We start from the raw sequence: 20,604 nt of genomic DNA on the forward strand, positions 1-20,604 counted from the left end.
TGTGTTGCCTGCCTGGTGCCAGGGTTAAGGACATCTCCTCAGGGTTGGAGAGGAACTTGGAGTGGGAGGGGAGGGTTCCAGTTGCCGTCATCCACGTTGGCATCAATGACATTAATAGGACTAGAAAGGAGGTTCTGTTAAAACAAATGGAACAGTTAGGAGCTAAATTAAAAACCAGAACTTCCAACGTAAAATCTTGGGATTACTACTTGAGCCAGGGGCAAACTGGCATAGGGTAAATAAAGTCAAGGCGTTAAACGCATGGCTCAAAAAATTGGTGTGGGAGGAATGGGTTTCAGTTCATGGGGCACTGGCACCAGTACTGGGGTAGAAGGGAGCTGTTCTGGTGGGATGGGCTTCACTTGAATTGTGCTGGGACCAGTGTCATGGCGAAGCCAATAACTAAGGCTGTAGAGAGGGCTTTAAACTAAATAGGTGGCGGGGGGAGGGTTCTGGAGAGGAGATATGTAGGCTAACAAAGCAAAAGGATATGGCAGCATTGCAGGGCAGCTATTTAGGTAATGATACCGAGAGCGTGACAGGAAGGGACAGAGTGTACAAACATAAAAAAACAGCAGCAAATAGGGTCATAGAGGAAAAAAATGGTAAAAAGGCAAAATTAATGTCTCTTTACTTAAATGCATGTAGCATTTGGAACAAAATAAATGAATTAACGGCACAAATAGAGGTTAATGGCCATGATCTTATAGCCATTACAGAGAAGTGGTTATAAGGAGATCAAAGCTGGGAACTAAATATTCAGGGGTATGTGACTTTTTGAAAGGACAAGCAGGAAGGAAAGGGGGGATAGCTTTGTTAGACCCAGTTCGAATACGTAGGATAGCAAGAAATGATCCTGGATCGGAAGATGTAGAATCCAAATGGGTGGAGGTAAGAAATAACAAGGGGAAGGAGACACTGGTGGGAGTAGTCTATAGGCCACCTAACAGTAGTTATACTGTAGGACAGAGAATAAATCAGGAGATAATGAGGGCATGTGAAAAAGGCAGTACATCAATCATTTAATCTTCATGTAGATTGGGAAAATCAAATTGGCAGAAGTAGCCATGAGCAAGAATTCAAAGAATGTATTTGGGACAGTTTCCTAGAACAATATTTTGTGGATCCAACCAGGGATCAGATTATTTTGAATTTGGTAATATGTAATGAGACAGGCTTAATAAATGATCTCAGACTAAAAGATCCCCTAGGAATCAGTGACTATAACATGGTAGAATTTAGCAGTCAGTTCGAGACTGAGAAACTTGGGTCAGAAACAGTTGTGCTAAACTTAAATAAGGGTAATTACAAGTGAATGTGGGCAGAGTTGGCTGGAGTGGACTGGGAGAGGAGTATGGCAAAAAAAGATGGTTGATGAACAATGGCAGACGTTTAAGAAAATAGTTTGTGATACACAACAAAGGTATATCCCAGTGAGAAAGAAGGATTCTAGGAAGGGGATAAACCAACCATGGTTAACCAAGGACGTTAAGGATAGTATCAAATTGAAAAAAAAAACATGCAATGTGGCAAAGATCAGTGGTAAGCCAGAGGATTGGGAAAGTTTTAAGAACCAACAAAAGATGACCAAAAAACTAATAAAGAGGGAGAAAATAAACTTTGAGGGTGAACTAGCAAGTAATATAAAAACACGGATAGTAAGAGCTTCTTTAAATACATAATAAGGAAGAGAGAGGCCAAAGTGATCATAGGCCCCTTAGAGAATGAGGCTGGGGAAATAATAATGGGGAGCCTGGAAATGGCAGAGGAGTTGAATAAATACATTGCATCGGTCTTCACCGTAGAAGACGTTAATATCACTCCAAAAACACCAAATAATCAAGGAGCAAAAAGGGGTAGAGGAAATAAATACAATAACTATCACTAGAGAAAAGTACCATGGAAACTAATGGGGCTAAAGGCCGATAAGTCCCCTGGATCTGATGGGTTGCATCCTAGGATATTAAAGGAAGTAGCTACAGAGATAGTGAATGCATTGGTAGTAGTAATCTTCCAAGAATCCTTAGATTCTGGAAAAGCCCCAGAAGATTGGAAAACTGCTGATGTAACGCCCTTATTCAAAAAAGGGAGAGACAAAAAACGGGTAACTATAGGCCAGTTAGCTTAACACCTGTCATTGGGAAAATGTTAGAGTCCATTATAAAGGATGTAATAGCAGAGCATTTAGAAATGCATAATATAATCAAGCAGAGTCAGCATGGCTTCATGAAGAGGAAATCATGCCTGACAAATTTATTAGAATTCTTTGAGGAGGTAACAAGCAGGATAGATAAAGGGGAAGTAGTAGATGTAATATATTTGCATTTTCAAAAGATGCTCGATAAGGTACCACACATAAGGCTACTTAAAAAGATAAGAGCCCAGGGTGTTGGGGGTAATATATTAGCACAGATAGAGGATTGGCTAACTAATAGAATACAGAGAGTTGGGATGAGGGGGGCAGTTTCAGGATGCCAACCTTCCTGTTTCAGGATGTAACTAGTGGAGCCCCACAGGGATTAGTGCTGGGCCCACAATTATTTGCAATATATATTAATGACTTAGATGAGGGAAGTGAATGTACTATCGACAAGTTTGCAGATAACACAAAAATAGGTGGCACGGCAAGTGGTGAGAATGACACAAAGACCAGGATTTTCCGACCCTGTCATGGGGGGGACCTGTCACAGGCAATGTGGTGCCCCAGCCAGGAGTCCATTGGCTTGCGACAGGGGCGGAAGATCCCGGCAGTGGGTGGGCACGAAAAATCCCGTCCAAAAAGTCTACAGAGGGATATAGACACATTAAGTGAGTGGGCAAAAACTTGGCAGATGCAATATAATGTGGGAATATCTGAGGTTATGCATTTTGGCAGGAAGAATAGAGGAGCTGAATATTATTTAAATGGAGAAAGACTGCTGAAAGCTGCAACACAGAAAGATTTGGGAGTCCACGTGCATGAATCCCAAAAAGTGAACATACAAGGTAATAGGGGAGGCAAATGGAATGTTGGCCTTTATTTCAAAGGGAATGGAGTATAAAAATAGGGAAGTCTTGCTAAAACTATACAAGGCATAAGTTAGGCCACAACTAGAATACTGTGAACAGCTTTGGTCCTCTTATCTAAGGAAAGATATACTGGCATTGGAGGCAGCCCAGAGAAGGTTCACTAGTTTGATCCCAGGTTTGGAGGGATTTTCTTATGAGGAGAGGTTAAGTAGGTTGGGCCTGTACTCATTTGAGTTTAGAAGAATGAGAGGCAATTTTATTTAAACATATACACATATCCCTACTCTTATATTCTATGCCTTGGCTATTAAAGGCAAATATCCCATATGCCTTCTGAACCTTATCTACCTGTGCTGCTGCCTTCAGGGGTCTATGGACATATACACCAAGGAACCTCTGATCCTCTGTACTTCCTAGGGTCCGACCATTCATTGTGTATTCCCTTGCTGTGTTAGTCCTCCAGAAATGCATCACCTCTCACTTCTCAGGATTAAATTCCATTTGCCACTGCCCTGCCCATCTTACCAGCCCATCTATATCATCCTGTAATCTAAGGCTTTCCTCCTCACTATTTATGATACCATCAATTATCGTGTCACTTGCGAACTTGCTGAACATATCTCCTATATTCACATCTAAATCATTAATGTACACTACAAACAGCAAGGGTCCCCGCACGGATCCCTGCGGTACACCACTCGTCACAGGCTTCCAATCGCAAAAACAACCTTCAACCATCACCCACCTCTTCCTGCCACTAAGCCAATTTTGGACCCAATTTGCCAAATTGCCCTGGATCCCATGGGCTCTTAGTTTCTTGACCATTCTCCCATGCGGAACCTTGTCAAAAGCCTTACTGAAGTCCATGTAGACTATATCAACTACTACAACTACGGCACTACCCTCATCTACACAACTAGTCGCCTCCTCCAAAAATTCAATCAAACTTGTTCGACATGATCTCCCCCTGACAAAGCCATGCTGGCTATCATTAATTAATCGCTGCCTCTCCAAGTGGAGATTAATCCTGTCCCTCAAAATTTTTTCCAATAGTTTCCCTACCACTGATGTTAGACTCACTGGCCTGTAATTACCTGGTTTATCCCTACTATCCTTCTTGAATAATGGTACCACATTTGCTGTCCTCCAGTCCTCTGGCACCTCTCCTGTGGCCAGAGAGATTTTGAAAATTAGTATCAGAGCCCCTGCAATCTCCTCCCTTGCATCACATAGGGTGATCTGGGATCCATCTCATCTGGGCCTGGGGATTTATCCACTTTTAAGCCTTCTAAAATCATTAATACCTCCTCCTTTTCAATGCTAATTTGTTCAAGTATATCACAGTTCCCCTTCCTTATTTCTACACATACCTCGTCCTTCTTCATAGTGAACATTGATGAAAAGTAATCATTTAAAACCTCACCCACATCCTCCGGCTCCATGCACAGATTGCCACTTTGGAGTCTAATTGGCCCTACTCTTTCACTGGTTATCCTCTTGCCCTTAATATATTTATAAAATGCCTTGGGATTTACCTTTATCTTGCCCACCAGTATTTTTTATGCCCCCTCTTCGCTCTCCTAATTATTTTTTTAAGTTTCCCCCCCTACACTTTCTAAACTCCTCTAGGGCTTCTGCTGTTTTCAGCCCTCTGTATCTGCCACAAGCCTCCTTTTTTTCCCTTATCCAATCCGCTATATCCCTTGAGATCTAGGGTTCTCTGGAGTTATTGGTCCTACCCTGATTTAAGACAGAGATGAGGAGGAATTTCTGCTCTCAGAGGGTAGTCCATCTGTGAAATTCATTACTGCCGAGGGCTGTAGAGGCTGGGTCGTTAAGTATATTCAAGGCTGAGACAGATAGATTTTTATTCGGTAAGGGAATCAAGGGTTATGGGGAAAAGGCAGGAAAGTGGGGTTGAAGATTATCAGATCAGCCATGATCTCATTGAATGGCAGAGCAGTCTTGATGGGCCAAATGGCCTACTTTTGCTCCTCGGTCTTATGGTCTTATGTTCTTATAGCTCCAACAACATTCAAGAAGCAAGGCACCATGCAGGACAAAGCAGTCTGCTTGATTGGCACCCCATCCACAAACATTCACTCCCACTACCACCGATGCACAGTGGCAGCAGTGTGTACCATTTACAAGATGCACTGCAGAAACTCACCAGGGCTCCTTTGACAGCACCTTCCAAACCAGCAACCTCTACCTCCTAGAAGGACAAGGGAAGCAGACACATGGGAACCACACCATATGCAAGTTCACCTCCAATAACACACCATCCTGACTTGGAAACATATTGTAGTTCCTTCACTGTCGCTGGGTCAAAATCCTGGAACTCCCTCCCCAACAGCACTGTGATGCACCTACAACACATGGACTGCATCTGTTCAAGAAGACAGCTCACCACCACGTTCTCAAGGGCAATTAGGAATGGACAATAAAAATGCTAGCCTATCCAGTGACACCCACATCCCATGAAAGAATTTAAAAAATCATTACAAGCCCACTGACCCCCACAGCCACCTCAAATACAGATCTTCACACCCTGTTTCTTGTAAGGACTCCATCCCATTCTCCTAGTTTCTCAATCTCTGTCATATCTGTTCTGATGATGTTACCTTCCACAACAGTGCTTTTGGCATGTTTTCCCTTTTCCTGAGCCAAAGATTCCCCCCCTGTATGGTTGACAGGGCGCTCAACTGTGTCCAACCCATGTCCCCCACTTCTGCGCTCACTGCTTCCCCTTCCCCACAGAACCATGATAGAATTCCCCGTGTCCCTATTTTCCATCCCACCAGCCTTCGATTTCAAAAGATCATCCTCTGCCATTTCCGTCAATTCCAGCATGACGCCACCACCAAATGCATCTTTTCTCTTTCCCCTGTCAGCATTCTATAGGAAATGTTCCCTCCGTGGTACCTGGTCCACTCCTCTATCACCCCCAACACATCAGGTCCATTCCTTTATCACCCCCAACACCGCAACCTCTTCCCACGGCACCTTCCCATGCAATCGCAGAGTGTGTAACACCTGCTCCTTTACCTCCTCCCTCCTCACCATCCAAGACCCCAACACTCCTTCCAGGTGAAGCAGCAATTCACTTGCATTTTTTTCAATTTAGTCTACTGCGTTCGCTGCTCACAATGCAATCTCCTCTACATTGAGAAGACTAAACGCAGACTGGATGACCGCATTTCTGAACACCTTCGTTCAGTCTGCAAGCATGACTCCAACCTTCCTGTAACTTGCTATTTCAATTCACCATCTTGCTCTGATGCTCACATTTCTGTCCTATGCCCAATGCAATTTGGAGGAACAACACCTCATCTTGCGATTGGGCGCTTTACAGCCTTCAGGACTCAACGTTGAGTTCAACGGCTTCAGACCATGAATTCTTCCCTCCATTTTAACTTTCATTCCACCCCACCACCTTGCACTCCTCCCATCCCGTGCTGCCTGCTCCCCACCATAGCCCCCACCCAAGGGCCAGTTCGTAACTTCTTCTCATGTTTGGCTTTCAGAAAGTGCTGCCTCTTGTTCTGCTATTAACACATTCTGCTATCTGAACTTTATGCCACTATTAAAGCCTGCCTTTTAGGAGGATTTTCCAGCATCTCTGTTCTCCAAATTTTCGCATTTCACCCACGATGATGCCCGCCACTGGTAGGGCCGGAAAATCCCACCCTTAGTCTTTAACACTATCACTACCATTACCTTTGTCTTATATCCATGACATCTTTGTCATTTAATCTCTCCTGAGCTCCAACCTATTGCTGACATATTTTTTTCCACCTGCTCCACCAATAGCATAAAACCATCACATTTCTACCTCTTCAACTCTGAAGAAGAGTCATACAGACCCAAAACATTAAAACTCTGTTTCTCTCTCCAGAGATGCTGCCAGACCTGCTGAGTTTTTCCAGCATTGCCAGTTTTCAATTTAATATTAGCCTGTGTGGACCTGAATTTCTTTTGGATCAGAATGCTGATGCAAATTGGGAGGGGTTAGCCAGGAGTGTAAAACGAGATGATGCTCAGAAACCGGCCTGCCATAAATATTGCATTGTGGAAGTTCTGTCTGACCAGTCGAAAGTCTGCAAAAGATTATGGGGCTGGAAGTACTCTGCGACGTGCCATTTACCCACTGCTTCCACCTCCTTTTGATCTAAGTAACATGGACACCAGCAAGATATCAGCATCCAGGTTCCTGGAATGATGGCAGTGTGGGGATGACATGGACTTCCATGTCTGGATCTTGATCTGAAAGAACCCATCATTTTGTAACTTGGCATCTTAAGACATACCTTTGTACTGGCAACAAGACCTGGACAATATCGAGGCTTGGGCTGACAAGTGGCAAGTAACATTTGCGTCTCACAAGTGCCAGGCAATGACCTTCTCCAACAAGAGAGAATCTAACCATCACCCCTTGACATTCAATGGCATTACCATCGCTGAATCCCCCACTATCAACATCCTGAGGGTTACCACTGACCAGAAACTAAACTGGACTAGCTATATAAATACTGTGGTTACAAGAGCAGGTCAGAGGCTAGGAATCATGCAGCAAGTAACTTACCTCCTGACTCCCCAAAGCCTGTCCACCATCTACAAGGCACAAGTCAGGAGTGTGATGGAATACTCCCCACTTGCCTGGATGAGTGCAGCTTCAACAACACTCGAGAAGCTGGATACCATCCAGGACGAAGGAGCCCACTTTATTGGCACCCCATCAACAAATCTTCGCTCCCTCCACCACCGACACAAAGTGGCAACAGTATGTACCGCATCCCATGAATGAATAAAAGAAAACTAGCTGAAGTTATCCTGCGATAAAAACAAAAAACTGTGGATGCTGGAAATCCAAAACAAAAACAGAAATACCTGGAAAAACTCAGCAGGTCTGGCAGCATTGGCGGAGAAGAGCAAAGTTGATGTTTCGAGTCCTCATGACCCTTCAACAGAACTAAGTAGAAATAGGAAAGGGATGAAATAACCAGCTTATATTTCACCCCTTTCCTATTTTTACTTAGTTCTGTTGAAGGGTCATGAGGACTCGAAACATCAACTGTGCTCTTCTCCGCCGATGCTGCCAGACCTGCTGAGTTTTTCCAGGTATTTCTGTTTTTGCTTTGAAGTTATTCTGCACCTGGTGCAAACCACAAGTTGCCTAAAACTATATTCTGGCAGTGGTCTCTCATCACTTGGCTTCATTGCACCTGGACACCAGATTGCTGATGAGCTCCCAAATGGACTGCCATTTCTCTCAATGTATACTGTCAATTTCCTCTCAGATATAATGCTATTTTCACATCTAAGTGCAGGTTAAACAAAATGTAATTGTGTAAATGCATAATATAAAAGTAATAGTATAAAAGCATGTATATAAAAGCAGTAGGTTACCTGTTTTTGTTCTGAGAGAAGTAAAGGCTTGACCTGCGATTTATTGTGTTTTCTGTTTGCCTTGTTTCCCAGGTTGAATGCAAAGTTGTTATTGTTTTCTTCCAATACTGCAATATGGCTAATTTCAGTTGGCTGCTTGTAGAAGCACTGTATCTGTACACAGCTCTGGTGGTATCTGTTTTTTCTGAGCGAAAATACTTCTGGAGGTACATTGTTCTCGGATGGGGTAAGTTTCACTTTAAGAAACTTAAATCACATAAATTTTTGTACAATTCTAAATTACTCATTTTGGTAAATGTCATTCTGTTTTCCTGCATCTAATAATCTAATTTTCCGTTATTTTGTTGATTTTTATTCACATTTCTCACCTTAAGGAGCACCGGCAATTTTTATTATATCCTGGTCAATTGCAAGGCAGATATATGAGAACATTGGGTAAGCCATGCTTCATGATAAATAAAACCTAAAATGAAGAATATTCAATAAACGGGAGGATATTGAGAGGGGTTGAGGAAGTGAGAGGCTTTGGAGTGCATGTCCACAGGTCCCTGAAGGTGGCAGGACAGGTGGATAAGTTGGTAAAGAGAGCACATGGAATGCTTTCCTTTATTGGGTGAAGCATTGAAGACAAAAGCAGGGATGTAATGATGGAACTGTATAAAATGGTGGTTAGGCCACAACTGGAATTTTGTGTTCAGTTCTGGTCACCACATTACAGGAAGGACATAATTGGTCTGGAGAGAGTGCAGAGGAGATTTACAAGAGTGCTGCCAGGGCTTGAAAATTGCAGCTATGAGGAGAGATTTGATAGGTTAGGGTTGTTTTCCTTAGAACAGAGGAGGCTGAGGGGTGACCTAATTGAGGTGTATAAAATTATGAGGGGCCTAGATGGGGTAGACAGTAAAGCCTTGTTTCCCCTGGCTGAGGGGTCAATTACCAGGGGGCATAGATTTAAGGTGATTGGTAGAAGGATGAGAGGGGTCATGAGGAGTAACATTTTCACGCAGAGAGTGGTGGGCATCTGGAATTCACTGCCTAAATTGGTGGTTGAGGCTGAAACACTCAACTAATTTAAAAGGTACCTGGATCTGCATCTGAAGTGCTGTAACCTGCAAGGCTACAGACCAAGTGCTGGAAAGTGAGATTAAAATTAGCGGCTAGTTTCTTTTTCATTGGCACAGACATGATGGGCTGAATGGCCTCTTTCTGCACTATAAGTTTTCAATGGTTCTATTTGTTGCTGTAAAGGAACTTTTCAGGTCAAAACTTCATTCTGATTTATGTGGGAAGATGGTATTATTTTTAGATATTAGCAGAAAAAAATTCATAGATGAACAGGAGTAAAACCAAGGTACTATAGCTTACTTATGTATAAATATAAAAATGCATAGCAATGACATAAAATCTACAGTAATTTAAAGCTACTAGTGCTTTAAATGGGTGAGAAATTGTCCTCTGACATTCCATTAAGATAGTAAAGAAGTTTATCATGCTATTTGTGGACAAAAAATGTTATCTCCCTCCCACTTTGACAATTGTTCTTTTATAGCTTTTGAATAATTAATTCTTTTTCTAATTTAGAGTCATGAGAATCATGTTCAGCTTTATATCTACCATATATTGATCATTAAGGGTGCAACAAATTAAAGTGATATGGTACTAATAATAACTATGTGTAAATTCAGTGTTACCATACCTAGTCAAATAGCTTGTTCAAATTCACAGACACTGTTTGGTCATTTAGGCCAGGATTTTCCGTTTGGTGCGGGGGGGGAAAGCGGGAGCAGGCGCGGACCCGATCGCCGCCTGCGATCAGATCGGCACCGCCATTTTACGCAGCCAGGCCAATCAAGGCCGGCCCAGCGTATTTCCCGACTCCTGTGGATAGTGGGCAGCGGCGGACGTGCACAGACTGCCGGGTCCAATGGCGACCCGGCAGTCTATTTAAAAAAAGGCCTGGCAGCCTGTTGTAGGCTGCTCACAATGGTCAGTTCCAGGCCACAGCAGAGGGGTTCAGGTGAGTAGGCCAGGCTGGAGGGTAGGCCAGCAGAGCAGGCCAGGCTGGAGGGTAGGCCAGCGAGCGGCCAATGCGCCCCTCGTTTTTCTGATGACTGCCTTTCTGCCCTCCTCGAGGAGCTGGCAGCACAACAGGAGGTGTTGGTCCCCCAGAATGAGAGGAGGAGGCCCCCCCACAACATGACGAAACGTGCCTGGGAGGAGGTGGCGGAGATGGTGAGCTCCCGCGACGTGGTGCGGCGCACCTGGATCCAGTGTCGCAAGCGCTTCAACGATTTGTTGCGCTCTGGCAGGGTGAGTACCATGTTGGCATTGGGCATTTAACCCAGCAGGTAGCCTTAGCCCCTACGACCACCCCCACCACCCGCCTGCAAGTCTCAGTGTGATGACTGCATTGAATCATTGATGGCATTTTTCCTTTGCTGGGTGGGCCAGCAGATAGTACCCATGCTGAGGTCAGTCTGAGTGGGTCATGAGGAGATGAGTTTTCGCCCGCAGCACGTGTTGATCTTAGTCCCACAACTAAGGGCAACCTGGAGGAGCTGCACCTAGGTGCAGACTCAGAACTCCAGGACATGTCCTATTCAGGGTGATGAGATGGTGGAAGGGGAGCCTCAAGGCAGCGTGGCAACGAACCATCTGCTGCACTTTACGCTGCACGTGCTTGCGCCTCCTTGCTATGGGAGGAAATGCCACGTGGTTCCTAATGTGATGTAGGCAGCATGTGTCCGAGGGGGCGGTGAGGGGCTGGGGAGCAGGCCTGGCATCTTTGCCTGAGTGATCAACAGCAGCAGGGTGAGGAGGCACTGGAGGCCTGATATGTCCCACTTTGATTGGGTTGTGCCATGCATGAGCAGAGTCCATGTGCAATTTGCCCTAATCAATGCTTTTCTCTCTTTTTCAGGAGAAGAATGCTCATAACGTGTGGGGACTGGAGGCGGCCAGCTCTCCATTTTAAGCCGCTTCAAGCTGGAGGCCCTTGAACTGGAGGAGCGCCATGCACCCAGGTCTACTGGTGTAGGTGAGGCTGGGGTGCCATGTCCAGGTATTTAAGGCCAACGCTGAGGTCTGCATTGTCCTCCCAACAACCATAGCACTGATGATTGTTAAATTAGTTATTGTTGCAACATTGCTGGACCATTGGTTATGAAAGGTTGAGCACATAATGAGCCAGGGGGACAGGGATGAACTTTGTCATTGTCTCTACGCTAAGTGATCCACTGTCCTTGTTCTTCCTTTCAGCATCATCAGAGCAAGGCCAGGAGGAGGAGCAGCAGAGGGCCCCTCATACACCTGAGGGGCCTGAAGTCACACCAGCGTCACACCATTTCTGCGAGGCAGGCACCAGCACAGATACTAGCACCTCGGTAAGAATTAGAACAACGGCTAGTGTCCCGGGGCACAGTGGTGAGGGCACTTCACTCACTGGAGGAGCTGGCAGAGACAGAGAGTGCCTATGGTGCCAGCAGTCGAAGGACTGCAGAGGACCAGGCACATGCCCAGTCGGTGTCTGATGATGTGCCTCTGGAGTCATCTGCAACGCAGCAAATGCAGGAAATGTGGCTGGGTGTGCGAGACCATCTGGGGGAGATACATAAGGCTTGGTCTCCGTGGTGGAGGAGTCCATGCGGACGCTCACTGAAGCAATGAGCCACATGTCCGAACGCCAAGTGTCCTTCATGGCGAGAGTGGCGACTCTCGTGGAGAGCCTACTCCAGGATACCCGCCAGGGCTTCCTGGGGATGCACTCTGACCAGCCAGCCCTCACATCGGCAATGACCTCAGCTGGTCAGTGCCAGTGTGGGAGATGGTGTGGGCATCAAGCTTCCCAGCTCATTGCACATCCATCCATGGTGAGCAGGGAGGTCCGAAGCGACCTCACGTCGGCGCAGCAGCTGCCTGTCACCTCTGCAGGCTCCTTTCAGGGCGCTCTGGATGAGGGCGGCAGCTCCTCCACCTCTCTCCCAGTGACTGTATCATCCAGTGAGGCTGCGATGACTGGGGAGATGCCAGCTGTGGAACTGGCAGCTCACTCCCAGGCGGGGCTTGCACAGGCTCCATGGGCCAGAGGACAACCGCCAAGGTCATCGAGGCCTAAAGGATAGCAGAGTCAACAGGCTGGCTCAGATGCCGCTCCGAGCAATGGGGCAGCACCAAGACGTGGCACCCGTAAACGAAAGCATACGGCACCTTAGGCACACCACGGGATTTTCACTGGTGCTTTTGTGTTGGCCCGAGATTAGGTACTTATGATTTCTTTTTGATTGTTTACACTATTGTTTTCTATTTGTGATAATTTCTGCTTCACACATTAAATGCCAGATGTGTGACCATGGCTGAGGGTGCCTCGTTTCTTCTGCATGTGTATGTTTAAGAAAAGTGTAATGAGTGATTTGTTGGACATTCAGCTTTATGTACAAGGCCCTTTGTTAGTGCTGCTGCCCTGGCAGATTTTGCACTTAGGTGTTGAGTATCGAGGTGGCAGCCCAGGCTTGTCCTATGATCCACCTGTGTTGTGCTAGCTGAAGGTTCGTTGGATTAAAGCATCTCGGGTGTCCCTGCCTCCCTGGAGTAGTTCTGGGTCAGCGTCTACCCCCTCAGCATTTCCCTGTGGGTGCTCATCCTTGGAATCACAGCTGGACTCATCATGTGCAGCTGCAGACACTGCGTCGGCGTCTTCATCGTCCACTGTGTCCTCCCTTCCCAGAGCAAGATTGTGGAGAGCGCAGCATGCAACCACTATCACTGACACATGATCTGGGGAGTATTGGAGTGCATCCCCTGAACGGTTTAGGCATCGGAAGCGTATCTTGAGAAGACCAATGGTTCTCTCCACCACAGCCCTTGTGGAGGTGTGGCTCCTATTGTACCGCTGCTCAGCTTCTGTTCTTGGATGGTGGAGAGGCGTCATGAGCCACCTTCTGAGGGGATAGCCCTTGTCATCCACCAGCCATCCCGTCAAGTTGGGCTGGAGCACTGAAGAGCCCCAGCACCTGGGAGTGTCTGAGGATGTAGGTGTCGTGGGAGCTGCCTGGGTACCTTGCACAGACTTGTAGAATCAGCATCCTGTGATCACACACTATCTGCACGTTCATGGGGTGGAAGCCCTTCCTGTTGACGAAGGCACCGGGCTCACCTGCTGGTGCCTTGCTGGCCACATGTGTACAGTCTATTGCATCCTGGACACGGGAGAAGCCAGCAATGGCCGCGAAGCCTCTGGCCCACTGTACCTGACTTGCCTGCTCCCAATGGAAGTGGATGAAGGTCAATGCACGCCTGAACAGAGCGTCTGTGACCTGCTTGATACAAGTGTGGACAGCTGATTGGGAGAGACCGCAAAGATCACCCACCGAGCCCTGGAAGGAGCCAAAAGCATAGAAGTAGAGGGCAGCTGTGACCTTCAGAGCCACTGGCATGGGGTGTCTGCCTACTCAGTTAGGGGAGATCTTGGGCCCAATAATCTGACAGATATAGTTGACTGTCTCCCTTGAGAGTCGGACCCTCCTTTGGCACTGCACCTCAGACATATTGAGGTAACTGCTTCGCTGCCTGTATACCCTGGCAGCAGGATAGTGGCATTTTCTGCGGCCTCTTCTGCCTTGGACTACCTCTTGGCCCTGCGCCCCTTGTGCCTGTGCCTGTCCTCCCAAAGGTGGCTCTCCTGGAGGCTGAATGTGCACTCCTGGCCTGCTCCCCCTTCTAGCCCTCCCTTCCTCCTCAGAGGAGCTGCCTCCAGTGGACAGATCAGATCCCATTCCCAGGCTAAAGGGAAGGCTTCCTGAAACCTGCAGGCTCGGAAAAGATTCCTCATTGCAGAGTGCTGACCTGAAGGTTAAGAGTCCAGGAAAAGCTGCTGGGATGTGTTCTGAAGTACTGCAGATCACACAGGCAAGTTTAAAACTTTCACCAATAAATACTTCACAGAGCAGATTCACAATCCCATTGAGCCCTTGTATCCCACCCGTGGATGAGGTTAATACAAATGTCTCCTACCCACCTGCCCGCTGCGCCCGTGTGCCGACCCGAAGATTGCACGGGCGCCGAAAAATCAGCATCGATTGAAGACTAAAGGGCCTTAAGTGGCCCGTCAATTAATGGCGGGTGCGCGTCAGACTTCATCGCGCGTCCGCCCAGCAAAATATCGCAGTGCCATCGGGACGCTCACCTGATGTCACCGCGCATCATTTTACGCGCGGACGTGCAGGGGTGGGCCCCTGCACATCAAACTGAAAATTCTGCCCTTAGTGTCAGAGAAACAGCACAATTTAAACGCTTCATAATCTCTTTGTGTATAATCCACAGCTGCTGGGATGTTAATTCAGATGAACAAATATGGTGGATCATTAAAGGACCTGTAATAGTATCTAATTTCGTAAGTATTTTTTAATTTTATGATGATTTTGAGCCATGGCAAGTTATTAGCTTAGGTGCCACATTGTAAATAATTTACATTTATAATTAAATAGTTTACCCTAAAAACATCAAATAATGAGCAATTTGCAAACCAACGTTTGGTGCATGCATTTATTTTCTCAAATGGGGGTAGCTTTTGCTGATTTTGCAGAATGAACAAAACGAATCAATCATTTGTTATATACGCTGACTGATATTTCATTCTAATGAAGCCAATGGAAGGAAGACCAGGAGAGGTGTGTAAGGTGTGGAGAATCCATTGTCACCCATTTTATACTATCTCCAAAGGTTAAGATGACCTAATGGTGCTTTGGGACCACAGATTCCATTCTTTTCAAGTACAAAACTTAATAAGCTGTATGGACTTCAAATTGGTCCATTTAACTATTATTATTTATAACAACATTGCGCATGTATAACATTGAATATCTTTGTAACATGCTGAAAAAATTTCAATGATGAGATAATATCCAAATTCAATTTGTTACATTCCCATGGAGGTTGAGAACTTTTAAAAAGCAATTTGAATTCCCAAATTGATCAAAGGATTTCATGTTTTAAGACTTTTACTGTAAGAAACAAACTAAAATCAACATTGACTAAACATTACTTAGTAGGCAGCTAATACTCTAAACTACAGAAAAGACATCCCTTATTTGTGTTGAGCCCTATGCCACATTTATGTATTACAGTGCTCTCTCCACACATATGCAGTATTAAAGGAATCTGTCCAAAGATACTCCCAGCTTCCAATGGGCTTACTTCTCCCTTTTTTTAAGGTCCTTTCCCTCAGGTTTCTGAGAAATCCCAAACCAACTTCCAGCAGCACAGCTCAGTCTGATGATTCCTTCTCCCAGCCATGTCAAGACAGATCTTCCAGTGTTCTTAAAGTTCCACGGGTTCCGTCTCTTCAAACAGAGAATGTCCTTCCATCTGCATTCTGTCTGGTAGCTAACAGAGAAAAACAGCCTTTATCCTCTCTGCTGACTGCAGCAACTGCTGTTCCTGTCTCTCTCTCTCTCCGGGACACTCTCTTTCTCTCTCTCTCTCTGTCCAGGGTTTTTTACGCAGATTCCTGAAAGTCTGTAAATCTACCTGTAGCAAAGCCACCTACTCTGTCCTTTGTTTTCTGGTGTTAAACCTGGCATGTGGATTTCAATAGCACTTGATCTGGGACCTGGGCCTCCTGTCCCCATGGTAACCAGGCCACATTGGCATATTGCCGGGCAGAACTAACAGAAGGTTCATTAAGCAATAATCATTATTAGATTGAATAATACAGTTGGATCATTAGTTTGACTCCAATCCAGCATGTAGAATGAAAGTTTCCTTTTCTACCAACTGCCTAAATTTAGTTCCTGGTAAGTGAAAATTTAAAGCATAAGGCCACTTCTATAGTCACACACACTGACATTCTCACTAAGGAAGGTCACATATATAGCATGTAGGAAACATTTCCCGAAGTAAAAATTTTAAACAGAAACAGGGGGCATTAATAATAGCAGTAAAATTAGCTCTTATATCTCCAGTGCTGTCTAATCGCTTAATTTATTAGCAAAATAAATAAAATAAGCTACCAAGATATTTGTTAAATTGACACAAAATCTTAGATTTTATTTCATTATGTATAATTTCAAAAACAGTCAAATTTTCCACTTCAATTTCATAGATTTGTATTCCATCGTATATCATGATGGAAAGGGAATTTCACTGAGGATTCTCCAGATTGGCCATGATAACTTTAGTGGAATATCAGTGGAAACCCGTTCATGCATCTTTCTGGGATTCTGACTGATTTTCTATCAGAGTTGCAGGTGCCAATCAGGAGAACCTCTGAGGAAATTGTCAGTGATAGACTGTTGGGAATTGCCTCAACATACTGCTTCCCCCTTATGGCATAGGCGTGACTGTCAAGTAGAAAGCAAAGTATGAAGTTTACTAATATCAAAGGCAATTTCAGAACACTTGCAGACACAAGAAGAGAGCAAAATTGGCCAATAGATAGTGTCCCTATTCGTTGTTCGGTAAATGTGGTCAGTATCAATGGCCACAAATGTTTTTAAACAGGATAATGACCATTGTGATGAATATTTGCATTAACATTTTACCATGCAAAGCATTTGGGAATCTTTGTTATTTCACAACTATATTTAGTCATTTTGCATGAATAAAAACATGGGGCAAAATTCTTCCCCCATCAGGGGGGATGTGCGGGAGCGGGCATGGGCAGGTGGCCCTCCGATCAGCACCCCTGATTGGGAGTGCACCACCATTTTTCGTGGGCAGGCCAATTAAGGCCCGCCCAGCATGACGTCTGCACAGGAGTGCTGTACAGTCCCTGTGCAAGTGGGGGTGGTGGGGTGTTGGGAGGAGGGTGGGGTGGTGGGGGAGGTGGAGGGGAATGGCAAATGCTGAAGTGTGCTCCGATCTCCCTGACTAAGTGCTGCCTCAGGGAGATCGGTTCCCAAAGTGAGAAAGTTATTCTTTCGAAAATTTCATTTACCATCCATGTCCCCTCATGTCACAACGTCACATGAGTTGGGACATGGACATAGCCTGAAGTATAAGTTAATCTTAATTTTTTAATTCAGTCATGAAACCTCATCCCGCCCGTGGATGAGGTTTCATGCTTTTTCAGGTGGCCGCCAGCGCTCCCAACCTGCCCGCCAACCTTAAGGTCCACTAATTGCTTTAACTGCTTTTTGAATGGCCTCAATAGGCCGTTGACAGGTCGGCAGGCGTACAGCTGACTGGGCTGCGCCCCCGCCGACCTGAAAATGCAAATGACGCGGGATGACGTCGGGAGTTCTGCCCGACATCATTTGGCGTCATTTCACATGTCGTCGAGTGGGCCCTGGCCCCGCTCACCGATGGAAAAATTCTTGCCATGTATTTTTATGATATGAGCTAAATAGTCAGCATTCAGGTAATAGCTCATACATGTTAGTTGCTAACAAGATCTGTAGATAATGGAGGGGATGGATTTGGGGATATATTATTCAAATATTTCATCTGTACAATAATTGTCCATTGTATATACTGTATATACCATCGTTTAGAAGTTGGTACTGAAAATATTATAAAACACTAGCTAGATGTATGTGTTAATTTAAGAGCCATTGCAATGAATGGCTATACTTATTTAATTCCATCATGGTCTCCTTTTTATTTATTTCATACATTTAAAGTTAATTATTTTTAAATATTTATTTTTGATGATCGTGTGTAAAAGGATCTGAAAGTGATGAGCACGCAATAGTTTCTCCACAGTTTATAGAATCTCATAATGCAGAATGAGGCCATTTGGCATCATGACTTCTGTCAGGATACCAGGTAGTGACCTGCATGATTTGCTATGTATGGTTGCATCCCAGTTGGTCATTAAGGGAATGCAATCCCTTTTACGTTGTAGTAGATCTCAGAGTTGACATGCGGCGCCTGCTAAGTGATAGTCTGTGCAACCCATGGCACCCTGCACCATGGGAAAGCCTGCAATCCTCATGTGATTTCCCAGCCTGCTGAGCTGAAGTGAACTCCCTTAGGGATGGACAATGAGAGCTATTGCAAATATCTCTCTCTCCAGACTGGAAGGAACCAGCATAAAGTTAATGGCCACTATCACCTTCAGAGCCACTGGCAATGTGGTCCAGACCCTGCTCTGAGGCTGCATCAGGTGATAGCTTTCAGGGAAGACATTCTCAAATGTCTCATATACATTTCCTTGTTAAGGTTCAGATGGGAGACCTGCTCTCTAAACACACTAGGCAGATATGGCCTCTTGCTGAGAGTCTTTCTCCCCCACCTCCTCCTTCATCTTCTAGAGGTTTGTCCTGATCTGTATGGTCCTCTGCTCATTTTCCCAGGAATGCTGAATTCCACAAGGAAAGCCTATTAGTGAGCTCATATCTGGTTTGTGATCTTGAAATCAAGATTATCTCCTTTAGCACCTACCACACTACTCCCTATAGAGGTTAGCAATTTAAAATCTCAAAGAACTCTCAAAAGTTTCTGCAATCATAGGGACAGCCAGTTGAAATGAATCAGCAAATAAACTAAAGTAATTTATGATCCTTTAAATAGCACTGATGAGTGCTCTTTCCTTCTTTTTTTCTCCAGTTTAATATAGATTAAGCTAAGGAAAGGTAAGGGTTCTAGTTTTTATTTAAAGTGCATACATAATTTAACTTTTTTTACTGTATTTAACTTAAAGTAAGAGTTTTTTTCTTCAACTAGAGGCATGGCAGGGCAGCTCAGTCCCATGTTATGTACCGCCTGCAACATGTGAGAAGTCTTAAACACTCCTCGTGCTCTGTCCGACCACGTGTGCAGGAAGTGCCACCAGCTGTAACTACTTGAGCTCCGGGTTTCGAAGCTTGAGTGGCAGCTGGAGGCACTGAAGTGCATCCGCGAGGCTGAGAGTTTCGTGGATAGCACGTTTTTAGACATGGCCACCCCACAGCTTACGGAAGTGCAGACAGAGAGGGAATGGGCAACCATCAGTCAGAAGAAAGATGTCAGGCAGGTAGTCAGGAAATCCCCAGGGCGCATCTCGCTCGAGAACTGTTTTTCTGTGTTGGAAAACAGTGAGAGTGACGGTTCCTCTTGGGAGTGCAGCCACGCTCATGGCACTGTGAGCGACTCAGCTGCACAGGGGGGGAGGAAAAAGAGGGGAAGAGCAATAGTGGTGTGAGACTCAATAGTAAGGGGAACAGACAGGCGTTCCTGCGGCCGTAGACATGACTCCAGGATGGTATGTTGCCTCCCTGGTGCTAGGGTCAAGGATGTCACTGAACAGCTGCAGGGAGGAGGGCAAACAGACAGAGATCGTGGTACATATTGGTACCAACGACATAGGTAGAAAGAGAGATGAGGTCCTGCAAGCAGAATTTAGGGAGCTAGGAAGCAATTTAAAAAACAGGACCGCAAAGGTAGTAAGTAGGTGAGTGTAGAAATAGGAGGTTAGTCCAGATGAATGCGTGGCTGGAGAGACGGTGCAGGAGGGAGGGCTTTAGATTTTTGGGACATTGGAGGCGGTGGGACCTGTACAAGGCAGACGGGTTGCACATGAACCAGAATGGGACCAACATCCTTGTGGGGAGGTTTGCTAGTGCTGTTGGGGAGGGTTTAAACTAACTTGGCAAGGGGATGGGATCCTGAGAGGGGGTTCAGCAGGGGGAGATGCACAGCCAAAATTAGAAGAGAGCAAGTGAGTCTGGAAGGCATATAAATTATAGGCCAGTTAAGGCACAAGGGAGTTTGGCAAGCTTGGATGGTATTTATTTTAATGCAAGGAGCCTGACAAATAAGGTAGATGAGACGAGTGCACAAATTAACACGTGGAAGTATGATGTCATTGCTGTCACAGAGACATGGTTGAGAGAGGGGCAGGATTGGCAGTCCAATATTCCAGGATATAGAGTCTTCAGGCGAGACAGGGAAGGAGGCAAAAGAGGAGGGGGTATTGCAATATTGATCAAGGAATCAATTATAGCAATAAGGAGGGATGACACCTTAGAAGGCTCCTCAAATTAAGCCATATGGGTAGAACTGAAAAACAAACAAAAAAGGAGCAATCACATTGCTGGGCGTGTACTATAGGCCTCCAAACAGTCAGAGAGAAATAGAAGAGCAGATAAGTAGCCAAATTTCGGACAAACGTAAAAATAATAGGATAGTAATAGTGGGAGATTTCAACTTCCCCAACTTTGACTGGGTTAGTCATTGTGTGATAGGTTTAGAGGGAGCGGAATTCTTAAA

The 20,604-nt window shown here is 45.3% G+C and overlaps 1 protein-coding gene across 1 annotated transcript in view; it reads left to right on the forward strand.

The window, feature by feature from the left end:
- Window positions 1-20,604, forward strand: part of LOC144686753 (secretin receptor-like) — a 61,930-nt gene that overhangs the window by 32,290 nt on the left and 9,036 nt on the right. Inside the window, exons 8-10 of the mRNA XM_078552387.1 lie at window positions 8,491-8,644; window positions 8,793-8,853; window positions 14,737-14,806. Coding sequence (XP_078408513.1) covers window positions 8,491-8,644; window positions 8,793-8,853; window positions 14,737-14,806 — 285 coding nt within the window. The remainder of the gene's footprint in view (window positions 1-8,490; window positions 8,645-8,792; window positions 8,854-14,736; window positions 14,807-20,604) is intronic.

Source organism: Cetorhinus maximus, chromosome 11 (assembly GCF_964194155.1).
Source record: "Cetorhinus maximus chromosome 11, sCetMax3.hap1.1, whole genome shotgun sequence".
NCBI classification, from domain to species: Eukaryota; Metazoa; Chordata; class Chondrichthyes; order Lamniformes; family Cetorhinidae; genus Cetorhinus; species Cetorhinus maximus.